The 21,102-nt window shown below is 44.0% G+C and overlaps 2 protein-coding genes across 6 annotated transcripts in view; one reads left to right on the forward strand and one right to left on the reverse strand.

Moving 5' to 3' along the window:
* The first annotated feature begins 1,599 nt into the window (after window positions 1-1,599).
* On the forward strand, window positions 1,600-19,976 carry TCP11L1 (t-complex 11 like 1). The gene is made up of 10 exons (XM_080405857.1): window positions 1,600-2,184; window positions 5,543-5,708; window positions 8,427-8,559; window positions 11,537-11,657; window positions 12,202-12,422; window positions 13,500-13,636; window positions 14,071-14,267; window positions 14,623-14,804; window positions 15,994-16,166; window positions 16,381-19,976. The coding sequence occupies exons 2-10, from the start codon at window positions 5,555-5,557 to the stop codon at window positions 16,614-16,616; spliced, it is 1,554 nt and encodes a 517-aa protein (XP_080261983.1). The 5' UTR covers window positions 1,600-2,184; window positions 5,543-5,554; the 3' UTR covers window positions 16,617-19,976.
* The window catches only part of CSTF3 (cleavage stimulation factor subunit 3), a 50,761-nt gene continuing 49,635 nt past the window's right edge, over window positions 19,977-21,102 (reverse strand). For all 5 annotated transcript variants that reach the window (XM_080405850.1, XM_080405848.1, XM_080405849.1 and 2 more), the window contains one exon: window positions 19,977-20,674. In XM_080405850.1, coding sequence (XP_080261976.1) covers window positions 20,472-20,674 — 203 coding nt within the window. In that variant the 3' untranslated portion in view covers window positions 19,977-20,471. The remainder of the gene's footprint in view (window positions 20,675-21,102) is intronic.

A 21,102-nucleotide genomic window follows, 5' to 3' on the forward strand; every position in this document is an offset into this window, starting at 1 on the left:
TGGAATTTATATGATTATCAAAGCTAGTGGTACCCAAGTTTAGCCTGTACTTACAGCTTAGCTTTCCTCGTTCTTAATTGCTATAGGATCAAAATAATCCTTCCGTTTCCTCACCTAAAGCCAAGATTATTCCCTCACTCTGTTCAAGTATCAGAATCACTGAGATGGGAAACACCTCTCTGTGAATGAGATCTCTCTGGGGCAAAAGAAGGCAGCACTGAATCTTATGCCAGTTTTTCTCTAATTGGCCTTGCGCTATATGCCTGTCATGTGGCAATCGATTTTTGACTTGCTAATGGACAGAGCTGACTGACATCTTCTGCTTGATATTCCACAGCTGTTCTTCAGGCTTGCCAGCTAACTATACTGTGTATGTATATGACAAATTACTGTGCAGTTTTAAGCTAAAGATGATTGACTTCTTCCCAGCTGAATCCTACTCTGTACCCGAACTTGCAGTGACTCTCCTGGGATGGTAAAGATATTCTAGATTTTTCAGTCAGTCTGGGTTTGGTTGCCACAGAACATGCTGTTCATGGCTAGTTATCTTCATCCCTGCAGTGTTTTGCTCTGTAAGTCTCAGCTTACAGATGTCACCAGCTGTAATTAGAAAAGAACTGGAACAAATTAAAGGCCTTTGGGTTTTCTTATGGCTGTATATTTTATCTGTCTAGTCTACAGTGGAAATCCCAAGCTGTGTAACAGCAGGCAGGGAAATGTATAGCGTGATTAGAGATCTAATTTTGATGCTTGTTATCTTTGGGATGGTGCCAGCAAAACTTAATTACTGTTGCAAGAAATTTTATTCGTACGGAGTGTTGATAGAGCTCTGTAATCTTATTGGGGGGGGGGGGGGGAAGAAGCTAGTTTGAGTGTGGGATCAAGGGTCATTTAATAACGAAAACAAAGTAATAACTGTTATAAAAACGTGTGGTGAGCTGGTTTTAGAAACACAATCCTATCCAAGATACTACTCGTGTAATACTACTCTGTAACGTATCAGTAACTCTTCAGTCAAGCAGTGGCAACGGACACCACTACTAGAGCTTCTCCAGAGTGCTTTCTCTGAAAGTGAGATGGTGACTTGGGGCAGCAGGACAATGTGCTACTGTATTCTGGTGGGGGCTGGAAGAGAGACATGTAAGAGTCTCATTCTAGTCAGTTAGAAAGGACTTCTAAAAGATAACCAGTTCTTGAAAACTAATAGTATGGAGGGAAGTGTAACCCTTCTTAGTAGTTATTTTTGGTAGCTATTAGTCTTAACTGAAAGCTTTTGATTGTAAGTCTCTCATGAAATTATGTAGTCTCTCATGAAAAAAAATGGCTTAAGTCACACTTCTAAAATGTGGGGTAGAAAGGTAGTTTCTGAGAATTTCTGATTAAGTTACTTACGTGCCTTTTCAGCAGAAGTACGTTCTGATCCTATACCCTGTAACATCGGTGTTGAGAGGATGAGATTTCTATGTAGAAAATTACACCCTGCCTCTGGGCATTACGAGTTCCAAATTAGACAGGGCTGCACTGTGAGTCGCTGCGTTGGCTTGGGTGCCCAGCTTGCTTTCAGGGACAGAAACGCGGTCTGTGGAGAAGGCCCGGGCAGGGGCATTTGCCCAAGGGCATGAGGCTGGGCCAGCACAGCCTTCCCTCTGCCTGGGTGTGATGCAGCCCATCTCACAGCACCTGCGGCCGAAGCTCGGCCGCGGGGCCGATGGTGGCGGTGTGGGCCGGGTAGGGTGCTGAGCGAGCGCGGGACAGCCATGCCAAGCCTCCGCCCCCTTCCCTGGGGGCCGGGTGCATTCAGCCCCAGCCAGCGAGGCAGGCCCCGATCGCCGGTGCGGGCTGCTGGGGTGCGGCTGCGGAACCCGGGCCGTGGGCTCCCGCTCCCCGGCTGCAGAGGTAGCCCCGGCCTCGGGAGGCGGCGGCCAGCCGTGACACCGGGGGTCGCCCGCAGGCCCTCGCTGCGCCCGGCGGGAGGGGGCTGCTGGCCCCGCCCGGCGCGGGGGGGCGGCGAGGTGGGCCGGGCCGGCGGGGGCCGCTCCCGCACGGCCCGGCAGCCGCTGCGGCCCGCCTCTGCGCTGGGGCTGCTCCTCCGGCCCAGCGCGCTCCGCCGGCCGGCAGCAGGGAACCGGGGCCGGCCGCCCGCCCCGCTGCAGCCGCTGCCCGCGGCCCCCGCTCCCGGCGGCGGTAAGGCGGCGAGGGGGCGGCGGGCGGCCGCGGGGCTGGGCTGGGCTGGGCTGGGAGGCGGCCGGGCCTGCGGCGGGCCTGTGGCGGCGGGGCCGGCCCGCAGCGCTGGGAGCGGCCGCGGGGCCTGTTGGCCGGGGAGGGCGGCTGGGGCTCCTCTGTCCCCTTTCTGCTCCGTGACGCGCCCGCTGGGCGGCTGGCGGGGCACGCCGGGGCCGCGGCGAGGGGCTCGGTTCGCCCTTGCGAGCCACGCCGCTGTGGCTCCCTGCGGGAGCGCTGCGGGGCGGGGGGTGCCCCGGGGCGCGGAGGGGCCGGGGGTGTCCGGCACGGGGGTGCGGAGGGCCCGGAGGCTTCCAGCGGCCTGCACGGAGCGGGGCGGGGTGGGGGGGATGACACCTCCCGAGGGAGCCTGTTCCCCTGGAACTGGGGCAGGGGCCATGCGGGAGCCCCGGCCGGGGTGGCGGGGGACGCGGGGGGGCCTGTGCCCGGCGGCGGGTGCGGCCCGTCGGGGCTCGCCTCGGGCCGGGCGCTGCGGCGCCCCAGCCCGGGCACAGCAGGTTCAATGGATGCTGCCGTGCCTGGGTGATCTGAGGCCTTTGCATGAAAAGAACCGTGGAAAACGTTTTGTTTAAATTTTAAATTGCTGAGTTTTCCCTCGCGCTTCTGTTTTGATTAAATTATATATATATATAAATTGAAGGCAGGCACCAACACGTAGACCGTATTCTGTTCTGAGTCAGAAATGCTGCTGTGAGAGGAAAGGTGATGACCACGCGTTTGGAAGGGGTATTGTGGAGCGCATTCACCCAGTGGAAAGAGGATCTGTTCTGGATGTGTTCTGGCGGATAATAGCGGTAATCCAGCAGGAGAGAGCGGACTGTTGCAAATGCGACAGCTAAACCCCTGCGTGGGGCTGATTGCCTCCTTTGGTTGAATGGCCCAGCAGTTCTCATACGCGCTTGCCACAGCTGAAACGGGACCATTTTAAAACAAACAGTAGTTAAATGAAATCGTTGGAATTGAGACTGTAGTTCCTGCTGTGCCATGTTTTGGAAGGCGGTACTCTAGGATGTAGCCTGCACGGTAGGAGTGATGGCCTGGTGGGCACAGCTTGGGGCAGTGATTATGAGAGTGGTTATCGTCATTTATCTTCTGTGATTTATCTTCTGCGAGTCCTCAAACTTAACTGACGCCTCAGTTTGCCCTCTGTAAGCAAGCTATAGCACAGTATTTCTCTACCTTTCTAAGGGTAGTGAGGATAAAGCGCAGCGAGAGACTGTAAGGCACTGTGAAGTGTCACGAGCATTAAAGACCTGAGTGGGTCTTTGGTTGAGTCATCTTTGTGCTTCAGATTTTGACTTCAGGAGGATGCTCTGTGGAAGAGAATGGATAAGAATAGCAACCGTCTAGTCTGGTTGTATGAACGGGGAAGCCTTTATGACAGCGCTTTTATTCTAACCAGTTTCAACAACGCATTTCCCTCCTCTGTTTAACCAGTCCTGTCTTACATTTTTGATTGCTACTGTTGGTATGATCTTCTCTGTTAACTGCCCCTTTATTAACAGAGCTACTTGTCCTCTTCCTGCTAGAGTGTTTGCAGCAACAGACCTTTTGTCTGCTAGACCTGAGGTCTGTTTCTCCTGGAGCACGTCACTGGTTTCCCACCAGTGGCTTCCCACTTGCAGGCTGGTTTGGATGCCTTGCATTGCACCTCGCTGTGGCTGTCCCTGCCTTAGTTAAAAGGGTGGCAAAATGACTGCAGCTCTGTGCGAACTGTCACTTCCTTGTCCCAGCTGGAATTGTCTGTGCGTGTGAAGGGAGAGATGGTCAAGCCTTTGGAGCAGGTTCATCAGTGACTGTTCCAGCTAAAGGTGGAGGCTAATGCATGGGTCTAACAGTACCTGTACTGCTGTCTTGGTTTGCCTGTGTAATTTATCCCATGCTTTTTATGCTTTGTTTTTCTTTTCTGAATAGAAATCACAGTGCTGTGGACAGTGTGTTGTGGTGTGTATCGTACATCTAGCAAGATGATGATCCTGAGTCATGGCTATAGAACAAAACTATTCCTTACATGTACTGAGATTTCCGGAATCACATTGGCGCAATAGATTTAAGCACTGATGGAGTAGGGTTAGTTATTACAGCTGTTGTATGAAGAAAAAAAAGTAGATCTCAGTGCTGTGTTTTGCATTCTACAGTTGCTTGGTTACGCTGCATCCTCTTTGGTGTAGCCTTTGACATTGCAAGTATTTTTTTCCTAGTAGCTGTGAGGTGCCTCTGGAGGCAGTACCTCTTGCTGAGGGAGTCCTTCTATCCAATTTTGAAAGTGGGGATGGTGGGATACTAGGTGAGAGGGGAAGTTGTTTTCCCAGGAGCTAGCTTTGGGCCCTTTTTTTTGGAAGGCAGACTCTTCCTGACTTCCCGCTTCACAGAGCATCCAGGTTATTTAATTGAGTTAGAGACATCATATGCTTTTAAGATTTTTGTAAAAATGAATTCTGAACAGGATCTTCCTGTACGATAGAGAGTTTTCAATGTTAAGATGTGCAAATTATATTCTTCAGAGTGAAATCTGAATATGAAATAAGTAAAGATAATGGATGGGGATGGTCATTTTTTCAGTGTAACTTTGGGTACACTGCAGGTATCTGTGATGTAATATTATTTAATATCTAATGTTTAATAAATAATATTTGAAATGCTTTGTGTTCTTTACTGTCCATATAAAAAAATCTATATGCATAAATCATGACTCTTCTATGGAAAGAAAACGTGGGAGTAGAGTTTTATATTCATAAAAACTGTTACTGCAAACACTCTAGTCCTTTTCCTGCTTCTTAATGCTTTTGGGTGACTCAGAGTGAAAACTTTTTATGTTCTGAGCGGTTGGGGCAGATCATAATTCAGGAGTACGTTATGTGGAGAAAGACAGTGTTGTATAGTGGGGAAATGTCTCATTTAACATAATCTTTCTGCAAAACATGTTTTTAATACTGTTTTGAAGGTGTTTTTCACTGCTCTCTCATAAGCAATGCTAGGAAAATTAAATATATCTTTTTTTTCTCGTCTGTAGGCATTATGGTGAGGGAACTGTTTCAGATTTTTGAGAACTTGCTGGGAATGCAGATTAAGTAAATGGTAGCTGTGTTGAAAGCATCCCATTTTATCTAAGATGGGAAGTGAGTCATTGAGTCCAGGTCACCTACCATTATGGGAATAACGTCATATAATTCCTCATAAGAATTCTTTCCTTCTTAGTTTTTTCTTCATCAAGAGAACTCCTGATGATGTTTACACACTCAGCCATGTTATAAAGTGCATGTTCATTCACTTTTTCATCTTTTTTTCTTTTTTGGAAAAGAACCAACTGAAAATGTCTCAGAATCCTGACAAGCCACGTTCAAGTGAAGAAAAGTTGAGTGGTTTGGAGGATGGTCAAGAGGAGAGCGTGGACAACCCGGATCAGTCTATCAGAAAAAGAATACGACAGAGTGCTCCAGGGTCACATGGAGATGATACGTCAAAGTGTAAGCAAAAATGCTTTATAAAGGGGGTAAAAAAAAAAGTAAATTCTCTAACTTTTTGGAGGAGACAATCCTAGCTTTTTACACTGTTCTGTGCAAGCTGGACTGTTCTGCAATTAAATGTTGTGTGACTCCTGATCATTTGCTTTGAAACTGTAACACCTTTCTCGCTGTTTTGTTTTGGTACTTAATTGTACGCAATAACCGTGTTGCTCAGAGCCACATATATCTTAAATATCCTTGCATGTAGGCATGCATGTTTGCATACCTTTCCTGCTCATGGAAAGGATAAGCACTATTCCAGTATATTCTAGCTAAACTGTTGCTGCCGTTTGCATTATCAGCTGAACCTTCTGGATTGTTGGAGCCTCTGTTTCTACTGCAGGGCAAGGAAGGCTGTTATCAACAGACTAATGTCCTGTCACCCCCTCCCAATACAGATAGAAAGTTGTGTTTTTAATTCTCATACTATTTCTAGTGTCAAGCAGGACTGCGTATTTTAAGTTTATTCTCAGGGCCTATTTTTCTTTGTCATTCTGCTTTTAACGTGAGGAGCTGGCTGCAGTATGGCTACCAGTTGCTTCTGGCAAATCTATAGATAAAACCAAGGGGAAGTTTTCTGGTCCCAGGGATTCAATTCAAAGAGGCAGAATTTCCCATATAACTAGTTCCAAGTTTCTGTAGAGAGTGTCTCGGCATGTAACATTTTATTTGTTACATTCTTTTTATTTTTTAACAGTGTTCAGTGTTTAACAATGTTCTGAGGGAGTTTGTGTTCTTGTGTCTTGCTGGTTGCCTGATAGGAGATGCAGTGTATGTACGGAGAGAGGCTATGAACATGTGAAACTAAAATGCATAGCACAGTCTTGCACTGCATTGTACCACAAAGAAGTCGCTGGTCTCAAGCCCTCGGCTTTTGTAAGGGAGCAGATCTAATATGAGAATGAAGTAACATGATTTAAGAGCCTTTTTTGGTAAATGAAAGAGTCTTAGCTTTTAGTGCATCCATTGCTGGAGTGAAGTCATTTGGCCGTCAGACAAGAGCACTCTCATTCAGCTGTAAACTTCGTTGTGCTGCTAGTTCTCAGAATATCAATCCTTGCTGTGTTCCCAGAGTCACTGTGCAAGATTAAGTTCCAAGCAGAATGAAATAAGGGTTAGGAGGGCTGCACAAAAAGAGCAAGATACCGATGACAAATCAGCACATTGGACCCACACTGTACGTGCTTGGAACAGCTCTGAATGGCAGGCAGATGATGGACAGCTACTTTTAAAAGACCTTTTATAAGTTACTAGCTTAAGTCCAGTTAAACTGGGTTCTCAAATGAGACAGTCAAGATAGTTTGCCTAAAACATATCTCAGTGGACACAGGCCATGAAAATCCCTGGTTGGTTCCATTCCTTCTGGGAACTGAATGAACTGCAGAGAGGGATCGCTCCATTACGGCAATTCCGTTGTGCTTTCTTCCCCTGCTTCTGCTCCACTAGGTGTTTTCTGGAGGAGCTGAGATGAGCCCTGCCGTTCGTGTCAGCCTCGCCTGATAGACTAATGATCTAGCCTTCTCCTTTTTCTCAGATATCTGGGAGCTGTGGTGGTGCTTCTGATTTTGACACTCACACAAACTGCTTGCACTGGTGCTAGCTAGCAGGAGGAATCTTCAAATCTTCACCACTAAGTATCAGTGGCAACTTCCAGCTGGCTTCAGTGGGGATAGGATTACTCTGCTAACCAGCCTGCCCTACACCCTTGGCACCTTCTCTGCCTTCATATTGACTTGGTTTTAGGGCTGCGACACTTTCTGCACTACAGCAATGCCAGTAGTGTCCCAGGAGGATGTTATATAGTAAAGAACAATTAGGAGCCATAATTCTCCAGTGCATCCAGGAAACAATTTAAGTTTTCTGAAACTGTCCCTGTCCCTCTTCTACCTTCTAGATTTCTACAGTCAGTCACTACAGCTTTTTCTCCTGCCTAATGAAAACTGGCCTGTTTGCTTGGGTTTGGTGCTTCCTCCTACTCGCTGGTATGCCCTAGGGCCCAATTTGAAGCTGTTTGCCCGTCCTTGTTAGTCCCAAATGCCTGCCAGAGGAAGAGGTCTTAGGCATTGGTGCTGGGACTAGGTCTTGACATCCTTTGTTGCTTGGATGGTGGCCTCTGGGGGAGAAAAAAGAGTTTGGAGAAGCTCCAGTTGCACTGGAAGCAGTGAGAATAATTAGCTGCTAGCGTGTACTGCTTAATGCTAATGGTGGTTTGTTTGCCAACTGCTTTAGAGATGAAGTCACTTCCTTGAAAAATATAAAATTGAAATGGCAACATCTGCACAATAATCGGGTAAGCAGCATGGTGAAAATACTAGTCTTTTAATGATTTCTTCCTACGGTATGCAGAAAGATGCTAAGTTGCTATTAAGCAGTCCTAAAGAAGTGGGGGTTTGGGTGTCGGGGTTTTTTCATTTTGTTTTTTTAAAAGAGCTTGATAGAAGTTGGAAGCAATTAACATACTGCGCCCGGAGTATCAGCGGGAGTTCACTCCTTGGTGTTCTGTAATACTCCAAACCTGTGTCATCCACCAGCTGGGAAAGGAAGGGAAGGAAAGGAGAATCTTCAGACGGTACTGTCTTTTGGCCCTCTGTACTGTCAAGGTGGAAAGAGTCCAAAAGTATTAGCAGTCTTTTTTCCACAGACTTTTGTAGATTACTGACAATTTAATTTACGTTGCAGCCAGTCCTCCTCGGCCTGTGTCGATAGAAGAGCTCATGGAAACAGCTAAGGGCGTAACCAACATGGCATTAGCGCATGAAATTGTTGTTAATGGAGACTTCCAGATAAAACCAGCTGAATTACCAGAACACAGGTAAGATCGTTACCAAACAGACACATAGATAAAACTTGCGTTTATAGAACTGCAGACCAGCTCTGGTGGATCAAGAAAAGGCTTTGGCTAGTATCTTTTCTGGCAATGCCTGGCAGGATGTAGGAAAGAATGTAAGAAGAAGGTGGTAAGCGTGCGGTTCTGCTTCCCCAGGAATGTGTGGGTGAAAGGTGAACCTCTAGGAGTAATTGTTTGGGCATGTGTGGTGCAAATCCCAGTGTGGTGTGGTTTCTCTTTGTGTCCCCTTGTCCCAGGAGTCTGAGACTGCAGTTTTCTGATACCAAGTCTAGCTTCAGATGCAGGTGCACCCTTAGCATCTTTCAAGCTTTGACTGCCTGTGGGACTAAGATGAAACTGATCGTTTTAGCTTTTTATGTCTCTTTTTCCAGGGATTTTTTGGGAACAGATTCCTATGTTTTATTAGGTTAGTCCTTGCTCTTTTTAAGTTGAAAGTCTTTTCTTCTCTGTGTGACCTACAGGAATTCTGTCCCCTGGTGAGAGGGGAGAGGGAGAACAAAAGAAGCCGTGGTAATCTGGTCACATATTGGCCAGCGTAGCTGCCCCAGCCCTGTCTACAGAAGCTTCCTCTGCTGCTGCTCTTTCTTTCACACACACAGAGATGTGGCTGGCAATGTGTTTCCTGGGTTGATTTGTGAAAGTGAGTGCATATTTTGTGGAAGGAGTTTGGTCCACAGTGGCACCACTGTTGTCTGTATGTCTGCATTTGAGAGAGAGACCTCAGAGCATGTTACCTTCACGGGTGTTGCAGGAGAAGATGGCTTTTAAAAGACTGGCATTGGTTGTCCTCTATGGAAATTGGTCGTACTGATGCCCATCTCTGCCAAAACATGGTGATGTGGTTCCCGTTAGTGTTAGTAATGAGGGGTCGTTGCTTGAAACTAGAATTATCCCTGACAGAAAAGGCAGCGATGGGAACAGACTGATCTTCTCTTCTCACCTGGACTGTTGCTGTCTTTCCAGCTCTGCCACCAGTGTATTGTACCAGTGGTGTTTTATTAGTGGCTGTGGAATGCTGAACAATAGTAACCAGAGAAAATGTGCTCATGCTGTTAATTACACTGAACCTCCTGGTCCCAGCAGGAATTGCCTTTGAGTAAGGGTTGCATGGAGCCTTTGCTAGAATTTGTTCACTCGTCTTGGCCTCTGAGTTGGTAGGAAGTGGAATCGTAGCCTCCTTAAATGCTGAGGACAAACAACATTGAGCTAGCACGTGACAATAGGCATCTGTTGTCCATCAAGACTTGGATATTTTAGAGCTCAAGCAATGATTTGATCTGTCTTCTCAGCACCGTCTGTCAGTGTGTGCCTTGTCTGTTAGACAAGCCCAGGTGGGGTGGTGCCGTCCCCCTCTGCTGCCTCACTTGCTGGCTGTGTGGAATTCACGTGCGGCCCCACGAAGCAAGACCTGTCTCTAGCCTGCACAAATGCTGCCTCTGGACCAAGCACTTGGCAAGTGGGCCTGAGACGTGCAAAACTCATTCTCCTGTGTTATCCTCTCTGTCTCAGCATCTTTTGTGATAGGCAGTTGATGGCTAAGAATAAATGCTTCATCTGAAGTCCCACAGTTAAGAGAGTGCTATTTTATTCGGTGTCCGCTTCTGCTCCGTGTTCCTTCATGTGGATTTCTGATGTGAAAATGTGCTGTGAGAGTGGATAACTTTTCTGGTATGCCTCAGTGCCATAAAGTTGAATCTCAGCATTTTTCAGGGAAGAAGAAGGATTTTAGCATGTTTTCTGTTTTCCATCCTTTCTTCTTTCCCCAGTCCCTTAAAAAAAGAAAAACTAAAAAGAAAAAGAAGGAAAAGCTGGGGACCTATGCTGCACTTCAGGAAGTTGGGTGCTTTTCCTCACTGATGTTGAGTAGTGGCTGTAGTTGTTCACCTCTCTTCACCTGGCCACAGGAACAGATGTATCGTAGAGGTCACCTTGCTCAGGGGTGCCTGCGCTGTGTGATGGGCCAGGCCTGCTTTCGTACAAGATCCCGGTGTTTGGCTTTTGGGAAGGTTTTGTGTGCAGCTATTTACCGCCCAGGAAAGAGCAATCATTCAGATTGTGCTTGAAAAAAGATCCTGGAGTCTTGCCTGGGTGAAATGTCGGTGTGTCTCGGGCTTAGATCCCCCTGCAGCTGAAGTACATGTAGAGGAGCGGTTGGAGACGGCAGTTGTGGCTACTGTGCTGGCTACTTAGAGGGCCACGGGGCATAAGTGCCTCTGGGCACTGGCCAAACCTCAGCTGCACACGGAGGCAGAGGTGTTTGTCCTGGCTGTCCTTTGCGCGTGTGTGTAGGTGTGAGCGTTTGACTTCTTCAGTGTTGTTAAACCCGGTGTGACCAGGAGCCAGGCTGCTGCAGAGGAGTAACTGTCAGTATTTTTGAATTAGGAATCGGTACTGAAGCAGTGGAAATTTTTATTTCATTGGATTTTTTACAGAAACTGAACTGGGCCTTTATCATGGAAGAGTTGCAATTTTCATGCAAAATGCAGAAGCTTTTGTGTCAGGGAAGCTACTTCATTTCTGTTAAGTTTACTTAATGAATTTTACTTTAGTAGAATTGCATCTACTTAGCAAGGCTTTTGAAAGGAACATGAAAACTGGTCTTTTCAAGACAAGCTGTAATTTTTGTGATTTTTTTTTTTTTTTATTCTGGTTGTTTAGTTTAGACATAGCATATGATACTTTCATGGATTTTAATTTGTAGCTGCCTTTGCTTGTGTGTAACCTTTTATTAAGACATAAGCCATTCCAAATCCTATGTCCAGTTTTTCTTGCTTTTCTGAGTAACTTAAAATGACAGATTTCTTCTCTGTTAATTGTCATATATTCATTATCACATTATATTCATATTATTGCATGCTGTTCTTCAGGAGCTGCAGGTTATCTTTGTAAGGTGGTGCAGAGACAAGTGTTGTTCTTTTTAACTGCTCGTATTTACCCACAGCTTAGAAAAAAAAGTAAGAGATATTGTGCATAAAGCTTTCTGGGATTGTCTGGAAGCTCAGCTAAAGGAAGATCCACCGACATATGACCATGCAATTAAACTATTGGGAGAAATTAAAGAGGTAAGATGACGTGATATCAAGGTAAATGATTGAATTTGAGTAGCTGCGTTGATATGAATGAGCAAAAGTGGCTGAAGTTTGGCTTTTTATAAAGGGCTCTCTTGGTCTTTTTCGTTACTGTGAACATACGTAAGTTGTATAACCCCAGAGGAGACAATTGAATGTAAAAGCAAATGCAAAGCCATGTAAAATGATTAAAAGGTAAATAATCCTAGTTTCATAATTCCGTGCTTCCTTCGTGTTACGTCAGTGCTACTACTTATGGAATCAGTGAGATGCCCCAACACTGGGCTGACAAAACCAAGCACGGTAGTCTGGAGTATGATCTGTACTGCAGAGTATTTACCACTTAGTAACTTCAGACTCATACAGAATGAGGTGAAATATTTGGAGTTGGTGAATGGTTGGTTTAAAAAAAAATAATAAAAAAATTTCCACTTGTAAAGGGCAATCGGTTTAAATAAAAAGTGGTTCAGTAACTGTTTCCATCCTTGTAGCCTTTGATATGTAGAACTAAGGGACTGTTAAAATCTTTCCATTTCAGAATCTCCTGTCTTTCTTGTTGCCTGGTCATACTAGGCTGAGAAGCCAGATTACAGAAGTTCTCGATCTGGATTTGATAAAACAGGAGGCAGAGAATGGGGCCCTTGACATTTCTAAGTTGGTCGAATTTGTTATTGGGATGATGGGGGCTCTCTGTGCTCCAGCGCGAGATGAAGAAATTAAGAAACTGAAAGATATTCATGAAATAGTTCCTCTGTTCAGGTACTGAAATGGTATTTATTAGTCATGTTGAGGGTTCCTTAAATAATTTTACATGTGGGGGGTGTGTGGGGTGTGTTCCAGCAGGGCAACCTGCAAATCTTTGTAGAAAAAAAGTGATAGGGAAAGGGATATAGTTGTGGGGGTGAAGGGGAGAGAAGTCTTCAACAAGTACCACCTTGGTTCTGGTGAACTGGGGTATTTGTTTGGCTCCCGCTTGTCACTGAAGGACATTCCTTAAATGCCAAATAGATATAAACCTTAAGATAGCAGGTGAACGGTCAGTTTGTATCAGAATTTAATAGCAGCAGCAGAAGGGGAAAAAAAGCAAGCAAGAGCATAGGAAAAAGGTATTACCGTTCTCCAACCAGTTTGTCCTTTCCCCCCAGTTTGAGGTCCACCACCCTGCTCCCTGTATAATATCCTTTCAGTTCTAAAGGGAGCGTACCTACCACGTCTGGGAGGGTGGAGGCTTCTGCTTTGTCACCATGAGAACAGTTGAACAGCTCAAGGTCTCAGTAGTTAGAAGATTTCATTCACCTTGTTTTCTAATTCGATAAGCTTCCAGGAGTTCAGGATTGACTTGGCAGAAATGCTGCCAGCAGGAATTAGGTTGCTTTGAAATTGAGGTGCTTTTCTTTGGTGTTTTTTGTTTGTTCGTTTCTTTTCTTCCCCCTCCCTCCCCCCCTTGGGTCTGATTATTCACTTCCCACTCAGACTGCCTTTATAGGCTGCCATCAGATAGCAGGCGAGCTGGGAAACCTAGGTGTCTTTTTACGTATTCAACATATGATATCGCATATCCTGGGAAGTATGATCTATGGAGCTAGTAAAGTTAATTCCATGGAAGGTATTTTACAGGAGAGCAAGATTTATTTCCTACTTGGAAGAAGCACATGCATGCACATACGTGCTTCCTCAAGCTTTCTCTCTGTCTCATGCTCGTAAATTGTTAAGCACCCTGTTAACGTTTCCCATGCATGTTTTTGCTCTTTCCTTAGACAATCTGTAATAAATCTTGTAAACAGTACCTCTTCAACATCTGCAGCCTTGAATAACTTTTTCTGTTTGTTTGTTTAGAGCAATTTTCTCTGTATTAGACCTAATGAAAATGGATATGGCAAACTTCGCTGTCAGTAGTATTAGGCCAAAATTAATGCAGCAGTCTGCTGAATATGAAAGAAGGAAGTTTCAGGAGTTTCTTGAGAAACAGCCAAGTATGACTTTGTTCCTTTCTTTCTTCCCCTCTGACCTCCCAGTAAACTGCGTGTCTTTGCTTGTAGATCGTGAAAAGAAATCAGATTTTCTTATAAGTTCTGGAATTCATATGGTAAATGACAGCTTGTGCCCCAAAACTGTGGTTTGAAAAAAGTCTGCTGGAACAACAGTTCTGCACTTAGTACGCCGGAGTTCAGTTTCATTTCAATACAGTGTAGGGCATAATGACCTAGCATCACCTCACCTCCCATTTCCTCTAGCTGTGTTGTTTTAATTTTGTTTCAGATGTTCTGCTTAATGCAATAAATGAAATGCATGTCAATAACTTACATCATGGGTACTAGTAATGGGATTATTTGGAAATTATTGGTGGAAAACCCCAATTTTGAAAAGGAATTTTCTTAACAAGGTTTCTTTTTCCTTGCTTTTCCAGATTCTTTAGACCTTGTCACGAGGTGGTTGCAAGAAGCAGCAGATGATCTGGTAAAGCTGAGATGTAAAATGTTGCCTCCCCACTGTAGTGGTGACGGTGCCACTGGTGGAGCTTCTGCCTTGTGCTCCACAGCTGTCCAAAATCAGGCCTATCTGAAGCTCCTAAAGTGGGATCATGTAAACAGGCCTTTCCCAGAAGTAGGTTTTCAACAGAAAAATTTATTTCTGTGCTTGTTCTGGTTTTTCTATTTCTGGTGTATAACAGAAGCTGTTTGGATTTGTAGCCTTGCAACAAGTACAATACTAAAACATTTTTCTCTTGATTGAGAGCTCCTGTAGCTCTCCTGTCTAACAGGTACTTATTTTTCAGAATTGAAACTCCGTTGGGAAAGAGGAGTTAAATCTTTTCATTTTGTTCCTGATACTTGCCTGCTGAGCACGTGCTGCTCTTTTCTGTCTTGTAATTGCTGCTGTGAATAGGTGGGCAGCGTGATGTCACTTCAGAGCCCAGCAGACTGACTTTATTCTGTCCTGGCTTCCTCACTCTTTGCAGACAGTGCTGATGGACCAGGCCCGCTTCCAGGAAATACAGCTGGAGCTGGAGCAACTCCTCGTGATTGGGACGGTCCTCCTGGTCACATTCGGTGCGGCAGGCTCGGCACTCGTGGATGTGCCTGGATTTGCTGAGAAAATCAAAACCATTGTCAAGGTGCTGCTGACGGGAATGCACCTGCCGTGAGTATCGCGTAGTCCTAGTCACACAGGCGTGGGCACAGTTCTGTGTTCACCGGGGTGAACAGTCAGTTGAAGCCTCTTTCTGCCTGTGGCCTGCAGAATATATAGAGGGAGAGATGGGGGCTTTTTATGAGCCCAGGATGACAATTTTTTTTCAGCTTACTCGGACAGAACAATCTTTTCTAGCTCTGTTCTTTTCTGATACGTACTGTTGCTTTTTTCAGAGCATGTTTTTCATGATGCTTGGTTGGCACGTGAGAGTGCAAGTAACTAACGATGCCCACGGCTTGGGCCAGGCTCCCTCAAGGGTTTGAGTGCAGTGCAGTAAGCTGCTTGCACATTTAGAATGGTTGCTGCACACCTTACAGGTTGGTAACTGCAGAAGAATGGCTGCAGAAGCATGGCCTTAGAGTCTCTGAAGATCTGCACAATCCGGGCCTGGTATTAGAATAGGCCTGTAATCAGAATTGTACTGAAGTTGCTGTGCTGAAGTTAACAAGAAAGGTGGCCTTGAGCTATTCTTGAATCCTGAGACCGAGTAATTATGTTGTGCCAACAGGCCGTGGCTGTAACAAGCTACAGCTGCTGGGAAAGCAGGTGCAGGGCCAAGAAAGATAGGGAGCGGTATGGGAATATGGGGAGTAACAAACTACAAGGCTGAAGCACAGCAACACAATTAGCTACATGGATAGAATGCTTATTTTAGTCATGATAATTAGGGGGGTGAGACCCACGCGTGTTTAGAGACTACTAGCCAATTATATTTCTGCTTTACGAATATGCATGTGTATCGGTTCTATATAAGTAGTGTTAGAAACTGATAAAGTTGAGCACGATGCATATTGAGCGTCTTCTTGACTCCGGTGAGCCCTTCTTCCAACAGGTAACAGGTTTTTGTGTTAGTCAGAGCTGTCAGTGTAGGCCAGAAAATCAGCTCTTGCTTGTACGGATTGTTCAGGCAGGCTGGAAATATTTAATGCTATCCTACCTCCTTGTTTCGTATCTCAACTTTATTTTTCATCTATAAAAGATGTAGTATTGTTTGTAGTTCTGGCTTTATCTGGATTATGCTTCTTCCATTACATTTGATAAATAAAGCAACTATAATTGGATAGTTTATTTTTAAAAGGTGGGGAAAAAAAGTCAATAACCCATATAGTGAAGTAATGCTCTGCTCCACGTTCTCTAGCTCCTTTAACCTGAAGGAATCTTTGGCTACTGTTGGCGAAAAGGTGTGTGCTGAAGTTAACGGCTGCCTTTCCCAGCACGGGTTTACACCGTTCTCAGCTGAGAGAGAGACTGTCCTGAAAGGACAAATCCAAGCGGTGGCCAACCCGGATAACACCATATGCAAGCTAATAGGTACGCTTTGACAAAAACGCTCTGCTCTCAAGTGGCTCAAGCTTGTCTGTCTTTGTCCAACGGTTGGTGGCACGTGGTGCATGGTTTCTCGTTTAGTCTGTTTCAAGTACTTGTTTTCTATGCTCAGGCTTTCTGTGTTTTACGTGAGAGACGCTGTTTCTCATTGACTATCTCTTTCGAAAACAAACCAAAACCCTTGGTCCCATTTTTCCAGATTCTCGAATTCAAAAGTTTCTGGAGAATTATCTTGCATCTAGTCACCAGAAATCGTTACCTGCTATTCCTGGAGGATTAGGCCCTATTCAAAGAGAGCTGGAAGAGGTTGCTGTCAAGTATGTTCGTCTTGTCAACTACAACAAAATGGTCTTCAGCCCTTACTATGATGCAGTCCTTGGCAAAATACTGAGTAAAGAAGAATCCCAATTTGTAGGGAAGTCAGAAGAATCGTAAAACCAGTTTGTATGCTACAAATTACGGTATTGTCAGCTATTTTAAAAAATCGCACCAATATTTGTCTAGGAAAACAGCTTTCCATGTAAATACTGGTTCCTTTTAATTCACTAGCGATGATTGGTGAGGAAAATACCTGAGATGCAAAAGGGGTTCTGAAGTAAATGGTGGGGGAGAGATGCATTTTTAATGTAAGTATGCAACCTCGGGGGGGATGTCTTGGTAGTTTTCTGGCTGCAATTTTTAGATTTTTGAGCTGATGCTAGGTAGGACAAGTTTAAGAACCAAACTTTGTATGTAAGTGGCTCATTTTAGGGCATTTTACTCTAATTTACCGTGAATTTAGTTTAATTAATCCGGAGCAGGTTAGCAGTGGTCCTTCCCAGAAGGGGTGATTTGGCTTTAAAAATATCTTACTTTAAAGACTTAAGCAGAAAGGTAAAATTCTAGATAAGAGAAAACTTAACAGGCAAAAAGCAAAGCCAAACAGCACTTTATTGTAACATTATGGTTAGTACGGTAGGCTACTAGTTTTTTCTGCATTTTACTGCATTTTTAATAGCATTTTTTTGCTGTTTACCTGCAGATGTTACAAAACACATAATATATTTTTGTAGCAAATTTTCTGGTTATTGGGTAACTGTCCTCTGCTATGTACAGTACTTACAAAGGTGGCAATCTTATAGATTGCAGCTGTATTTATCTCTTGTAAAGACTTCAGAAGGGCAGAGCTAAAGTGTTTTGATAAAAGTGGCATTTCTTACCTTTTTTTTGCTAGTAGTTTACTCCTTTTTATGTGAAATACTAATTTTAAAGTAAATCTTTGTCATTTTCAGAAGGCAGATTTGAAGTGTGTGAGACTTTAGGCTGAAAATTTTACTTGTTTTTTATAACTGCAACTGGAGATGGTTGCATATTCAATCACGTCTTCAAAAATATCCAGGAAGTGCAAAGCACTATCGGAAGGATAAGTGATTTTAATGTACTGTGAAAAGTGAATGATTTCGTGTTAGTTTGAATATACAGGCAATATTTTCAGTAGAAGATTTTTTTCACTTTGTAGAGGTGTTCTTGAAAAACTTAAACTAGTTGTAGGTCTTCAATTTAATTAGCTACATGTTGTACAGATGAGTGTTCACAGAAGAGCTCAATGATCTTACAGCCTTACCACCATTTCAGGCTCAGCTAGGAGGCGAGTTCGTTTGAAATTTTCCTCGAGTTGAGCACAACGCTGTACTACAGTAATCAAAATTTGATGATTTTATGAAAGCAGAGTTCATAGTGATAAACAGTAAGTGTCCCAAGTACTAGACTATCCAAAATAGAATGTATTGTAGTCTTCAACAAACCAACGAGTATGTAAAAGAAATAAATAAAAGGGCCCTTTTATTGCTAACATCCAGGTTCATTTTATTAATCAACTAGTCAACCAAAAGAATAGCGCTTCTAGAAGGAAGCACTTGATTATGTATTGGTGCTGATGCTTCCCTTTCCAGTTTTCCTTTAAATGTTAGCGTGCAGATAGCTGCGCTAACTTTGAGTTTGGAGGAAGGTGGGGTAAGTAAGACCTTTTATTCCGTACTAGCCTATGCAACTATAAAACACATCTTTTCTCATTCATTACAAACCCCCTTCCCCATGGGGAAAAACCCCACAACCTACCACAACCCTGTCAGAGCTCACCAGCTCAGAGAAATGATTTTTCTCTTGGCTAAATGTACTCGGATAGTAAAACGGATGTCTGTCTTCGATAACTCAGAAGCGAGTAAGCTGGTTAGCCAGAAGAAAGAAATTCTGCGTAGGTTTTTGGTGTGGTCTATTTAATTATTTGAATCAGCAAAGGGTACTACAGAGGTCTTCAGAATGGCTGCATCTGCTTACTGTACTTTGTTATTAGTGCAGGATCCACGTCAAAATACAGCCTATAGCTCTGCAGCTCCAAAAAATGAATTCAGTAGTCTGCGTGACAAAAGAAAGAGCTACCAGAAACATTATTGCTAGGGATTAAAAAGAAATAAATAAGACAAAGCTGTTTTCATTTTTGTTAAATGAGAGTTGCAGAAGTTACAAAGCGCTGCTGTTGCGTTATACTGCAGTATCACCTAGTAGCTGCCTTTAAAGGCCCCTGTGAATGATGCATACTACAAAAATTTAGATGCTATAGGGGATGATCTCCAGGATCAGGAACAACATCAGGGTGAAACCACATACGTCTCAAAGGCTTTTCTAAGTACGTGACTGGTGCCAGAACGAATAGGGCCGCATTATCAATAGATAAAACTGTACTTGCTTAATCTAGGAGATGGCTGCTCCCGGTTCTGGAATTCAGGGTCTGGATGTCCACGATGGCCAACTCCTGCTTACTCCGCCCTCGAAGCATGGATTCTGTGGCCACTAGTGCAGGCGTATTGCTCGCAGGGTCGATGCAGTAAGTCCCATCTCTCCTTGCAGAGCAGGTTTGATCCTAAGACCTCACAGAGAAAGCAGCGCAGTACCCACATCTGGCCTCAGTCTTACCTTTGGGGGTACCGCAGTGGGAACAAGTGCCTCCGGGGGGGGTGTCCTAGGCCTTTCAACAGGAAAGATCTAAAGAGACTGTAATAAGCACCCACAAGTGCAAATCACATTAAGTGATTTTCCAAGGCTGTTATTTTTAATGATAGTGGTTGACAAATGGTTTCTTTCCATCTTCTTTAAAAGAATTAGGGAAATACGATTAAGTGGCAAAGCTAAAAAAGGAATTCCAGGATTGCTAAGGCCAGCCCCTCCCTCCATGACAACATTTCTATGGCTATAGGTGCGCTGGCTGTTTCACCTTTTAGCCTGGTAGATCAGAGTGCTGACCTACAGTCATCTGTACTGCTGAGGGCAGGAATATATTTCAACTTGTCCGAGTATCTGAGTTTCCTGTAGTCCACAGGGGCTCTTATGGTCTTACCAGAATACAATTCTGAACGGTCCAATTCTTCAGAAGTTCATACAGCGTTTTTGTTGGCTTGTTTGAAAGTAACTGGTTAAACTATGTAGCTAATACATTAACATTTAGCTTTGTATATTAAGTGGAAAGACCAGTGCAGTTATCCAGGAACGGACTGTGTTAGCAGTGCTCCTGGACAATCCAACCCACCTTAGAAATATGTACCGAGTTTGTTTTACGATGCTGTCTTCTTCTTTAAACAGTCATGGGATTAAAAGTATACTGTATCCTCTAGAAAAATGGAGGGGGGGGAAAAGCTAATTCTAATATGTATGCTCTGATCCATTTCCTGTGATGGTCTTTATTAACATTGCTTTTGAAGTGGCTGAGTAATATTTAAGAAGTAACTTGTTGTGTTTGAATAAAACCAGAATGAGGCATGATGTTATGGATATCCTTTTATTTTAAAGGAATGTTTTTTCCCATTTTCAACTACAAAACAGATTCCATACATTTTGCCATAAATAAAAACGAACAATAAGGCAGGACACTACATGAACAAACTGAGAACAACTGTTTTCCAGAAAATGTGAATTAAAAATGCTTCACAAGTATAAGCCATCCAGTTTTTAAAATAAAACTGTTGAAAACCCACAAGATTTCAAGTGGTAGATGTGAACACCCTTGAAGAACAAAATGCAGTTTTGACATTTTGCACTTTTGGTTTTGAAAACCTAGTTTTGTTCAGAGCATGTTCTAAGGTTGTTCTGGCTGTTTTCGGATCAAGAACCATATGGGAGAAGAGGCACCACAGTAACAAAACCATTTTCAAGATTTTTTCGTTTGTTTGTTTGCAGCTGTCCTTTTTAAATGCTTGACTTTTAAGAGACTGACTGATTCAATACAAGTCTTTATCACAGTAGAACTCCAAACTTGTTTCACCGGATTCTCTTTTGCTGCCGTGCTCTGTAAATGTCGTGTACGGGGGGAACTACAGATCCTTTCTCCTCATCGTCATCAGAATCTTCATGTGGTCTCTTAACAGCCTTATTGAGCATAGCGTTATTTTCCACAGGTCCATTGCCTTCCACGGCTATTTCAGGTAGGCCTCCGGTAATTATTCGTACAGCTTCATCGACAGCTTTAGAAAGAGAGCAAGATTAATTTGTGAAAGTAAATTCCTTCATCAGAAATAAGCATGCGAACAGGGACATCAAGATAGATACATTGTGGAGAATGCTGGAACATGAGAGGTTTTCCTACCCTATTCTCCTACAATTGTTAAGAATTTTTGATTGTCTAAAACTCTGAGCTATGGCAAACATTAATTATAAAGTAAATGCTGCTGCTTCAGCGTGAGACCTCCCTTTACACAAGTACTGAGGTCATTTGCAAGCGTAATAAAATCAAAAACCCTGTTAGGGAAGCAGCGTAACTAGTTCATGATTCATCAGAAAGTATGCACAGCAAGTCAGTTTCTGCTTATCAACAGAGAAAGCTTCAAAAAGACCCTGTATAATTCAAATAGATGTTTTATTTCCACTCTAAAAGAAGTTAAATCCTAGCTAG

This window comes from Falco punctatus, assembly GCF_963210335.1.
Source record: "Falco punctatus genome assembly, chromosome: 10".
In the NCBI taxonomy this organism is placed as follows: domain Eukaryota; kingdom Metazoa; phylum Chordata; class Aves; order Falconiformes; family Falconidae; genus Falco; species Falco punctatus.

Coding starts and splice junctions, on each gene's coding strand:
- TCP11L1 (XM_080405857.1), top strand. CDS start 5,555: ATGTCTCAGAATCCTGACAAGCCACGTTCAAGTGAAGAAAAGTTGAGT. Junction 8,560..11,536: donor GCTGAATTACCAGAACACAG/GTAAGATCGTTA, acceptor ATTTACCCACAG/CTTAGAAAAAAAAGTAAGAG. Junction 14,268..14,622: donor TAAACAGGCCTTTCCCAGAA/GTAGGTTTTCAA, acceptor CACTCTTTGCAG/ACAGTGCTGATGGACCAGGC.